The sequence below is a fragment of the Pectinophora gossypiella genome, chromosome 9 (genome assembly GCF_024362695.1).
Source record: "Pectinophora gossypiella chromosome 9, ilPecGoss1.1, whole genome shotgun sequence".
NCBI lineage: Eukaryota > Metazoa > Arthropoda > Insecta > Lepidoptera > Gelechiidae > Pectinophora > Pectinophora gossypiella.
In genome coordinates, this window is record NC_065412.1 from 4,871,390 (window position 1) to 4,883,676 (window position 12,287).

At 39.4% G+C, this 12,287-nt stretch overlaps 2 protein-coding genes across 2 annotated transcripts in view; both read right to left on the bottom strand.

The window, feature by feature from the left end:
• The window catches only part of LOC126369326 (uncharacterized), a 61,055-nt gene that overhangs the window by 25,266 nt on the left and 23,502 nt on the right, over positions 1 to 12,287 (bottom strand). The gene's annotated exons all lie outside the window — the stretch shown is intronic.
• On the bottom strand, positions 1,112 to 3,155 carry LOC126369776 (uncharacterized). Its single transcript, XM_050014342.1, has 4 exons — positions 3,087 to 3,155; positions 2,631 to 2,734; positions 2,421 to 2,539; positions 1,112 to 2,343 (listed from the first exon to the last, which is right to left on the bottom strand). The coding sequence occupies exons 1-4, from the start codon at positions 3,153 to 3,155 to the stop codon at positions 1,475 to 1,477; spliced, it is 1,161 nt and encodes a 386-aa protein (XP_049870299.1). The 3' UTR covers positions 1,112 to 1,474.

Below are 12,287 nucleotides of genomic sequence, written 5' to 3' on the forward strand. Positions count from 1 at the left end.
TAAAGCGCTCTGTGTTTTTACAATGCCGACAATTTTTAATGGTCGAATATCTATTTCTCTCGTTGGTGTTTGTTATCCTCTTCTGATGGTGGGGTTTGCCTTTGTTTTTCTTCCACTTCGCTATTGTAAAAGATAAACAAACCATAATTCAAGACTTTATTGTTTACTAGCCCCCGCCTGCGAGATCGTCTGTTTACTTTTTGTGTTATTCTGATGGATTCATCAAAATAATAATAACGATTATTTTTTACGTAAAAGAGTCACGTAAACATCCTAACAAACATTCGCATTTGTAATATTAATAGGATAAAATAAAATCTGATTCTAAATTCTATGTAAATCACGTAGGTATTTTGACCCAAATAATTATGAAACCATCAACATAACATGTTTGTACTTAATTATTTTAATGGCCTTACTTTGTCAGGGTTTGGGATAATGGCCCGTTTAACTTTGAAATTATTGTCAACGGTTCATGTAACGAGTTTAGTCCAGCCAGGCTCACGTACAGTGCTTCTTCTATTTTCTAAATGTCAGCCATCGTATTTCCGAATACCATGTATACAAACAAAAGATTGGTACAAAGTTACGTATTTATTTAAATTTTCGAATCGCATTATGAAAGAACTTTTTAAATTGCATTTTTTACTTAATTCTTAAGTACTTACTTACTTTTTTTACAGACATGCTTAAATAGTCGTCGACTGTCGTGCAGCCCTTCAAGTACATAATTGAAAAAGTTGTCATCGTAAAAGTTGGATAAATTGGTTCCACGTCACTTATAGCTTGAGCTGGCCTTTGTTTTCGATGTTCGGTCCGCGCCCGCCCGGGCGAGTCGGGCGGCGCCCGGCGCGCGATGTCGACGTGACGGAGTGGCCTTTCTTCCCCAGTCAAGTTACCCTGACTGAGAGCAAAACTGAGCAACTGCCGCTCTCGGCTTGAAATGATAATTGTTCTCTAAGTTATGAAATTTTAAAAGGAAGACAGCAATAAAAAACGAAGTAACATCGATAAAAACTTTTATTGATAAAAGACGACTGGATGCCGCCTTCGTCTATTAAGCGTACGTTTCTCCCAACGTCTCCACCGTAATGTCTGTTATATATAAAGTTTAATGTTTGAATGGGAACACTGGATTACAAGACAGATTGTCAACGAGACGGGGCGGGGTGGGACGCGCGGGGGAAGCCGGCCACGGCGGAAAGCGCGCGCCCTTAATCACGAATATAATTTTCTATCTAACAGTAAGTCAATACTTTGATCACTAATATCAAAAAATTTACAATGAAAATAGAATTCACTCTAAAAATAATTTCACGCAGTGCAGGCGTCGGTCGTGAGTCGACTCGGGACGACCGGCGCCGGCGCGCAACTATCACATTGAAAGATTCATAAAGTACAAAGGTACGCCTGGTACCTCATTCCTTGAGAAACGAATCTTATCGACAACTATTCATTTACAAGAGAAATATGCCTACACGAAAAGATCCTTCAGAGAGGAACAGAGCGTGGCGTCGCAGCCCGAGGCAGCCTCCTCGTCATCGGGGCGGCTCCAGCGCTCGGTGGGCCCCGCCACCGGTCCCGTCGCCGGTCCTTTGTTCGCTTCCTTGGGCTTGCTTGTGCCGGACGTCGACGGGCCCCCGTCAGCGGTGCCACTTTTCCTTAGAAAAACTTCTATAGCACTACCCAGTGCACTAGCATCTACGACAGAACCCGTCGGTTTATCCCAGACCACGGCCGCCGTGTCGCCGGATGCTGGTTTCGAATCCGAGCGACGTCGAACTTTACTCACTTTACTCTTTTTGGGCTCGTTCTCTTTCTTCTTGGTAGCTAGCGTTTGGTGTCGTCGAGCGAACCACGTTGCGCCGGAGTCGGCGGATTTGTCGCGCAGGGTGGAGGCATCGAAGCTGCTGGAGCGCATGTCGGCGAGGCGGCGCGGCGCGCGCTCGGGGCGGCCGCAGCGGTCTATCTCCGTTGCGGAGGAGGTGAGCGCGTTGAGCATGTGCTGCAGGTCGGTGTCGGTGCAGACGACGCCGGGCCCACCGGCCGCGGCGGCGCCGGCTCGCGGTGGTATGGGCGGCGGCGGCGGCATCTCGGAGGCGCGGCGTCGCGCCGGGATCGGCGGTAGCGGTGCACCCACGAAGTCCGAATGCCGGCGACCGCGGTTCGTGTACCGCACGGAGCCACCCACCGGCGACCGTTCGTCCAGCGGCTGCACCTCGCACACGCGCTCGTTGGATGTATTCCACAGCCGCATCCTCACTTTGCGAGCTTGCACGATGTCGTCCATTATATCGAGCTGAAGATTGTGGGTGCTGCCAAGCGTCTCAGTTGCTGGTAGACCTATAACAAATCAGCGATCAAAATTCATAGGGAAAGAACATTTTTATGGACATCGGTGGGTTAGCACAGTGACTCACATTTCTTAGAGCCGGAGTCCCTGCGACTGCGGGCTAGAGCGGGGAACGCTGCGATGGACTCGCGACGTCCGCGCCCGAAGAGAGCTTGTGGCACTCGGGATATTGTCACCACGGAATGTCTGTAAGGAGACACGTGGGTGAACAAATGGAGAACACTTGGCATTGATAGCTATGGTGTATGGTGGTGGTGGTTCGGTGATATTGGTTTACCTGCGGCCGCCTGGTTGTGGTGGGGCCTGGCTCAGTGTGGCCAGAAAGGCAGCCTCGCGAGCCTCTCGAACTGCGCCCTCACCGCGCTCTGATAGCCGTCGAACCTGCCAAACGTATTAGATAAAAAATTGGTACGTAACATACTGTTGCGTAGCTATCTGGGGAATCTACCTCGTCCATATTATTTTTTTAAGAGAGTAGATGTCAGGAGCTAAATGGATGGTTCCTTTAAATATCTCGGCCACTTCACGGTCACAAAATATGTGTGATTTTCGTTTCTTGTGTTATATGTTTTATGCCTAGCTATATTAATAAAGTATATTTTATTTTACTTTTATTTATTTAAATAAACATTATTAAGAAAACATCAGTCAAAAGTATTACAATAAGTATGCCGGACATTTCCAAAACTTCTAATGAAGATACTTTTATAAAATAGTTGATATTATCACTTACCTGGCTGGCTGTAGGTCGGTGGTGCAAGAAGGGCTGTGGGCAGGAATGTTTGCGGAGTTGTCCCGCCATGGGGACAGGTGGTAGGGGTCTGGGGGCGACTCTTGGTCTATGGAGAAGCCCACGGGGTGGGTCGTATGAGAGCTGAGCTTCGGCTTCCTCGGCGCCGCTTTCTTCTACCACGATCAACGGCTCGCCCCCCGCCGGGTATGGCCATTGACCCGCGCCGCATCCTCTGCTAAACAGAACAAAACAATAATTTGTTATCACTGAGAAATTGACTCTTGGCGGTCAATCACTGTTGTTTTGTTACTATTTGTATCTGTGTCGACGGGTAGACAGATGGTAATGAGTGAAGACATGGTGTCAAATTACATGTACCGTACTGCAATGCTCGCCTGAGTGCCGAGCAATAGTAAATAAATCTTCTTCTAGTCTAATAATGTTAATGACTCAAAGTTGAGTGTTAATACCTAAAGGCGTTACATAAAACTGCGATGATCTTTAGTGCGAATGTTCATCACTGCTATGAACGTTACAGCGAAGAAATTAATCATCAATACAATAACTACAGAAATAGTGCGTCGCAACACAGTGCAATAAAGTTTAATCTATCGCTGTATCCTGCATGGCAATTTAGTATTTTCGCGGTGGTTAACACATCGCAAGAACCGATGATTTATTTCTTCGCTGTTACGTAGATAGCAGCTGATGAACCATTCGTACTGAAGATCATCGAAGTTTTATTTATCGCCTTTAGGCATTACACTCGAAAGGAGTTTAACGTAGCCCTCGGGATACACTCCTAAATCTTGAGTTGTTACTTACAAGCGAATGCGATTTCAAGTGACCCGCCACTGTGAATTTTTTTTTGTACTTAATATCACGCCTTAAATGTGGCCTAAATCAGGCAATGGCACCTTCGTAACCCTAATTACACTAGATCACAAGACATCGTGCTCTCTAATTTGCGGTTTTCATACAAGTGAACTGACGTTTATGCGGAGATGCCTTGAATTTTACAGTCACAGTAAGGTAATAATTGTTGGAATTAGATCATTTTTAAGGCGTGTTAATATGTTTGTTGCTCTAAGGGCCCTATCTCACTACCAACCATTAACCAATAAGACATTAGATGTCAAGTTGCGCTATCGTGGTGAAATATGGCCCATAAATTTATTATTTTTTTGTATAACCAAAACATTCAATATTTTGTTTGAAGTTTGAGGACAGGGTAAGGAGAAATGTCAAAGGAAGTTGCAAGGAAATGAGCAATAATGAGGGTTTATTGGAAAACACGCAAGGGAAGATTTTTCTACACGAGTGCCTCTACGCTTGAAAGTCGCGCATGAATTAAAGATTAATAAAGTATGTGAAATTTATAAATTCGAAATTTATTTTTCCCTTTTTTATTTGAAGTTGAGAGAACAAATTGAAATAAAATTAGCGGCTCTGTTTCATTTTGCGGATGGAGGGGCATAGAGTATTTGTTTTTAATTTACCACTCGGCAGTTAACGTTTTTGATAGAACCTCGTTGTTAAGGCTTTTTAAAAGCTATTTCATTTATATATTAATGATTTGTTTCTTACTTGATATTTATAAACCTATATGTTTTCGTTTATACAATTTTTACATAGGTTTCAGTTTACAGATCTTAAATGATTATTTAAAATCACCAACCTAGCAAGACAAAGTATTGTAGTTTAACGATGACAGGTAATTAAATGCCAACTTATTACGTGTCTAATCAAACATCGTAAAGGTCAACATGCAATTTGGTAAGTTAGTAGTTTTATAAAAACATATAGTATAATATTATGTGAGAGCATAATAATAAAAAACATGCAATTTGGTAAGTTAGTAGTTTTATAAAAACATATAGTATAATATTATGTGAGAGCATAATAATAAAAACATGCAATTTGGTAAGTTAGTAGTTTTATAAAAACATATATTATGTGAGAGCATAATAATAAAAACATGCAATTTGGTAAGTTAGTAGTTTTATAAAAACATATATATGTGAGAACATAATAATAAAAATAAACCTTTTATTTCAGGCTACAAAAGCACGTACAATAAATATCTTAACCAAAGTATACATATAAAAAAAAAACTATGTCATCAATGGCACCTTTAGTGTTATATTAAAAGGAAAAAATAAGTCTATGGTTTTATCGGTGGTGCACAGTGTCGTTGTACCATGAAAGACGATAAACCACGCTCTTCGACCAGAAGTCCTCCCGTATGTGGTATCCAGCTTGCTCTTGACAGATAGATCGCACTACGTTGATCTAACGCAGACAGCTTTCGCTGCGTCTAGGCGTTATTTATCGCGTCGCCCGCGACAGTCTGCATGAGAGTTTTCAGCTTTATCCGGCCAAGTAGTTAATGCCATTTGCATTTGCATGCAACAATAAGTCACGTCAAAAAAGAAAAGATTAATTCGGCTTAACCCGACCAGACGCCGATATGTGTAGTTTCGTACATCCGCACACCCCGGATACTTCATACAAACAACCTCGTTTTACACAGACACTGCACATTGACATTATCGTACACGCGCATCTGTGTGTGTGAGGTCTGACACCATACGATTCAAGTCTTAACTATCTTAACTTTAATATATATTCGAGAGGGGTGAGGTAATCCTAGCTCAGACGGTGGTGGGGAGCGTAGTGTTATTCCTTATTCTATGCCTGCGGTCTGTGATTACAATGATATAATGCTAGGCACCAACACTTAATTAATACTGCTTTAGGTTAATGTTATGTGGGGCAACACATGGCAAATTGCGACCTTTCTTAAGCTTAGTTCGTAGCCGCCACCCGAGAGATTTAATAAGGCTTACATTACGTGAGGCGCTTAGGCGCCTTAAGGTGTTATAGTTTTGTTGAATTAAAACAATAGTAGGTATTTAACTCCTGCCTGGAATTCTTATTGATGTAGACACACCATAAAACGCGAGAAAACAATTATGTAATGTATTGTAGTTAAATGTAGGTTTTGTTAAGAAATTGACAATTGTAATTTCTGGCTCCTAAAATGCGTTCTATGTAAGTACTAGTAAAAATTACTTGGTAAAAAAATAAGGTTATAAAGAACATAATGTTACATTATATTATACATTAAGTATACTGTATTCCCTAAGGATGTGTAGAATATGTTTATATACCCTTTCCTCGCCAGCTATGTTTAAATCCCATGTAATAGGAGCCTATAATTGTAATTAACTGAGCACAAATTCTGGAAACCACATGCATTTAGTATCTATTATCCAAACATTAATTAGTCATAAAGTCAAAAGTGGTTCGTTATTCATGTTCGCTATTGTTATTCACAATGAACTACCTACGTTATCATTGACCTATGCCAATATAGAATGAAAAGTAGTAACTTACGAGTAACGTAGAAAGTTGTAGTATATAGAACTGAGGTGGGTAAGGTTGGTATCTACTCGTAAATTTATTAAGGTAGATACCAACTCAACCGCGTAGAGGAACACATTAAAATTCAAACGATTCCCAAAAGAAACCTTCGGTTAAGTACCTATTATTATGATTGGGCCAAACGTCAGCGGCGTTCGATTCAAATATACGTATTATTAAGTAACGTAAAAACATTTTTTTTTCTGTCCATTATTTGACTTATCCATTTTGATGGGAAATCGGTAACGTTATTAAAATTGACGAGGAAACAACGAGAATAATTGTTTGATTTATTTCAAGTTCCCAAAGGCAAAAAGTTGCCGACGACGGGGAAACATTTCCTCGTCAGCAACAATCGGCATTGTCAGGGAAATATTTTATAATTGAGCTTATTTGTTATTTTTATCCTATTAACAAAGTGATACGGGTCACATTGAATTTTACTTCTGTTTTTGTTAACTTTTGGGACAAGAACGTTCGTTTTTTGTTCGCTTTATAAAAAGTAAGCACATCCAGAATTTCAAATCTACTGTCGTGTAGGCTGTGTCGATGAACAACCTCACTAATCCAAGTGTCACGTTTATTATAGAGACCCCAAGGAAATGACATGGCATAAGTAACGACAACGTACTTGCAAATAACATTTCAAATGGATTCTGTCGACAGAATGACTCATGTTAAGTATGGGAAGGGATTTCATTATGACGTGAACTTCACAGTTACCTATCTAGACGTTACGGGCTTAGAAGACTTAAAAGTATAAGCCATTCGAACTATGTAGTGCCTGTACTACATGTGAGTGAACGAGGGACAAGAAAATGCTTCACTTCTATCTTTTGAAGATTTTCATAACACGGAATTTAATATTTGGTCAGACAAAGAGCCCTATCTCTTTCCGACCTAGTAGTTAATGCCATTTGTGGCAAATATAAATAGCCACGTCAAATAAAGGCCCTATGTCACAAGGACATCTTGGTTCCGCCCTTAGCGGGAAATTATTCGGGATTCGTTTGCCGGCAACAAATTGGTTGTGCAACCAGGTGACGTACCCTTTACACAACTGCACACATTGTTAGAGGCGCGATAGTGGTGGCTTGAGATAGGGACCTCTGAAGGGTCTCATCTAATACAATACAATCAAATACTTTCAGCAGACGTAGAGAAGGACTAGGAATAGAGTGATAGCAGCTTCTTTTCCCCAGCTTTACAAGTTGTGAGAAGCTGTAGTAGTTTTAGGCGGATGAAACGTTCGTTATTTTAAAAAATGACGTTTCCAAGTGTAACTATGTTACCCACTGAATAAAGATATTTTTGAATTTTAGAGAATAGTTAAAAGGTATAATTATATACTTACAATAAGCCGATTAAAGTTGCAATACCATGTCTTCAATCTTTAGAAAAGTATACATTTATGACATACTGTACTTACAACGCGGACACAAACGAGCCATATTAGTTTTTTTTTAAAACTACATATTTCTCCTATCAGGTATCGCTACTGTTGAGTGTTTTCATATTTTGACAGTTCCCCATACTTGAGTAAAGAAACATATTGTTTCGGTTATATTTTTACACTATAGTCCTTTGCGCAGCGTTTAACTGCAAAATCTATATTTATTCCCTAAAAATCGGCAAGAAGAAAATTTAGAGAAACTTATTGTCAAACTGATTTTTCTCATCCTTCGAGATACACTCTACGTTGCTCCACATTTTATAGTAATTTATGACGAATTTTAGCTGGCCAGTATGGAGAACTGTCAAAATTTAGGAACACTCAACAGTGCTGCCGCCTACATTTAGCTTATAGTTTTTATCCTCATTGTCAAGTCGTATTTTTATTTATCTTTTCATACTGTCAATTGTTACATTACGTGACGGGTTAAGGGTATTATTACAATTTTTACAAATACACACAATACGTAAAGGACGAAGACGAATCGTTGACCTAAAGGTTAAGTGTTGTCCGTGGGCGGTTGACAAATAACTTTCACTCTCATCTCACTGTAATGGATATTTCTATACCGTAGGGTACTGAAGTGAAAAAAATATAATGACACATACGAGTTGGAAAATATTATACATGTTTTGAAATATATATTTAGTCAAGCGTGCTCCACCTAAGGGTAGGTACGTCTATTTAATGATCAGATCGGTTACTTAAAGTATGTTGGAGCTGGGGGCTTAAGAAATGACCATATCGATGCAATTCATCTAAGAAAGCAATATTGCTATTTGAAATAATGTTTGCATTGGGCACTTCCTTTTATATACGCAAATGTCAGATTGCAATATTGCTTTCTTAGATGAATTGCTTCGATATGGCCTTCTTAACTCTCCAGAAATAGTGCGTCGTGGAAAGGTGTGAGTGCCGAGATGACGACTGACAGAAACGAATGGAAGAGGTATACAATACATGTTGTGCCGACCCCACTTAGAGTGAGATAAGGGCAGGAGAATTATGAAGGTCATTAACTTCCAAAGACATGAGCAACAACCGTAACTATAACGCCACAACACTGTCGAGTGACGACAGCCCACGTCAATAATCTACGGTAAATCACGACGATAAAAAATAATCATAGCAATCTGTGTTATTGATCACTAGCCGGACTGCAACAGGTCCGGCCAAGGCCTGGCACTGACCTGGATCCGTAACCTCGACCCACTGCACTGATGCACCACTAGTCACATCGTCCTAACCCTTCCGGTGTTAAAAGCTTGTTGTTTATTCCCTTTTAAGGCTTCTGTGCAAGATAGCACAACTTCTTATAGAATTTTACCTCTTTTATATAGTTTTTTATTCCTTTATTGTCTTTGGTTTTGATAATGACTTTTGTCTTTTGTTCTTCTTGTAAAAATATATTATATTTCTGTTCTCACGAGAACCGTTTTTATTATTGGTAGGTCGTCAATAGCTTCCTCATGAAAATATTTTTCATGGCATTATTTTTTCGCATGGGAATGGAAATATTCCTATGAGAAACAATAAAAAATAAATTCCTTGAATTCATCACTGTCAAATTAAGAGCCATGCTCTTGTCGGTGTAGAATTCTCCATTTTTATCTATCAAGGGCCAATGAGGAAGTCAAAGTTGACTGAAATTACTAACGCATGTTTATTCACTCTTTAAGTTTTCATGAACAAGTGATTAGTGATTGTCTGTAAATAAAAGGGTTGTTAATAAAATCTTAATTAATTAAAATATTAATTTTATGACGAGACTTTTTTTAACATTTTATAAATAAAAGAATTATTATTAAACAGCTTCATTTTTATCGCCAGTTATCTAAATAAGTATGGAGACAATTAAACACATAATTTCAAACTAAATATACTTAATACGTAGGTTTTATTAAATGTATATTCTTATATTAATCTATTAGTTGATATCTACATTGTTTTCGCAAGTATAGCTACTCTTAACGTTCTCTTTAAGTGCTAGAAAGCAGATATTGCTGGGTTTCGGTACATTAAATTTAATAGTCACTGTGGTCTAGAGGCTAGTATGGTTAGAGCGTTGGGCTCACGATCTGGAGGGCCAGGTTCGATTCCCGATGGTGACATTGGCGAAATCACTTTCTGTGACTGTCTTTTGGTTGGTAAGGACTTTGCAGGCTTGAATCGCCTGATATGCTTCGGAGAGACGTAAAGACATTGTTGGTCTCGGCTATTAGCCGTATAAACACCTCCATCAACTCGTTGTGGAGTAGTTTGGTGGAGTATGCTTCATACCACTTCGGTTGACTGAGGGGAGTCCTGTACCCTTGCATGGCATAAGTTTGCAATTGCGCGTTCCAAGAGGATAGTTTTGTAGATGTTCTATTTATCAGAGGTTATCCCAGCTCTATCGATTTTCCTATACTTAAATCGCCCTCGCCCTTTCCTTTTTATTTATTTTAAATGCGGCCAGCTCCCGGCATTGATGTGTAATCAGTGGAAACACAAACGGCCGTAATGATTTATTAGGCCTCAGTAGCATACATCGGGCTCGCGTTTACACCATAAACAAACATTGGAGCCCGCATTAGATTAACAAATCGACGACTCTTCAAAAATAATTTTCCTTGATTAGGCTTCAGCATTTTAATTTCATATTACGTAATGAGGGAATCCAGCCCAGGCGTAAACCACCGATGTTTGGATCATAGGGTCGATTAATTCTTTCAAATATTCTTCTTCTCAGACGACGCCCTGAGCCGAGGTTCGCGCCCAACTGGGCACTCTCAGGCCTGTTGTCTTAAACGTTGTACCGGGTGAGAGCCTTCAACGCTCCCCATTTGTCCGGCCAAGTATTTAATGCCATCTGCGGGAAATCTACAATAAGTCACGTCAAAAAAAAGAAAAGTTTGGATCATAAATGATTATCACGTGCTCAGCGGTGAAGGACAACATCGTGAGGAAACCCATATTCCCGAGAAATGTATTTTCGGAGGTATGTGACTTAATCTGTATTGGTCTGGTTTTATCTTCGCGCGTTGGAAGCTCAGACAAGCAGTCGCTTCTGTAAAAAACCGGACATGTCAAATGTTCAGGTTAGGTAAGCGGACCCTGTGGAAAACGGGATAATGCTAGGGAGATGATGATGATGATGTTACGTAACGAGGGACTTTCCAGGCTACGTTGCTCAAAAACAATATAGATGGCGCTGTACATATTCATTCTAATTTCATGTATATCAGACATTTATGTATCTTTTTATCTTTGTTTTTGGGTATAAATGATGACCGTTTTTACAGTTTCCACCCATTATTATTCTGATAAAAATAAAGAGATCAGAAGCAATATAGGTAGCAACGTAATTCTATACATAATGCGATCCAAATATTAGGCAACAATTATTTTTATATAAATGCTTCTGCTATTACATTGTATTTTGGAATAATTATGGAAGTATTGGACAAAACATAACACACACACACACACACTATATATATATATATTTGTGATTAAGTTAGTAATTTATAAGGTAAAAAACAATCGCCTTATTAACGTCATGAAAACAAATTGATAAGGTAATTTTTACCTTATTTTAACATTTAATCATGTTGCGTTGTCTGTTGTTCCAAGATTTCTATTAGGTTATTTTTAGGCTGCACAGCAACGATATGGCAGGAGATAAAGGTCCGATCTTTTACATTTTACGGTCTTCTGTTATCAGGACGTCCGTTATGAACTTTACTCGACACAAGGAGTTAAGACTTTATTGACGCAAAGATGATAAGAATTTGTCTGGTCGATAGGAACAAGCGAATACCCACCCTTAAAATATCTAAAGTTAAACTAACTAACTAATTAAATAAGGTAACTTCCTAAATAAGGGTGACCGTTTAGTGTCATTTATTTTAAGCGATCATTAGCCTCCGGACGATCTGGAAATTAATTACTTTACTTGAGCCAGACGCCTCGAGGTACACAACGCTCAACCTACAGATGTGTAAAATGCGGTGATGCTATAAATTTGAAAATAAAAATTACAAATTTCAAAAACAAATAACAATTTACAACAACAATTTACAATACAATACAATTATTTTTACAATTTTATTGAAAATGTAGGGTTGGTACTTATATCTGCGCACGTTATGATTGATTCCCCATCGAGCTAACAGTACGAACAAGTTGACGAAGCTGTATTGTGTGGAAAGTGCTCCAACCCCCAGCTGACACAATAAACTAGTAATATCTTAACAAGTTCAGACAAGTTTGCTCATGTTGAATAGACCCATTGTTCTCCACAAAGGGAAGCCTTTTCAAAGACGATGTGATGCACTGAT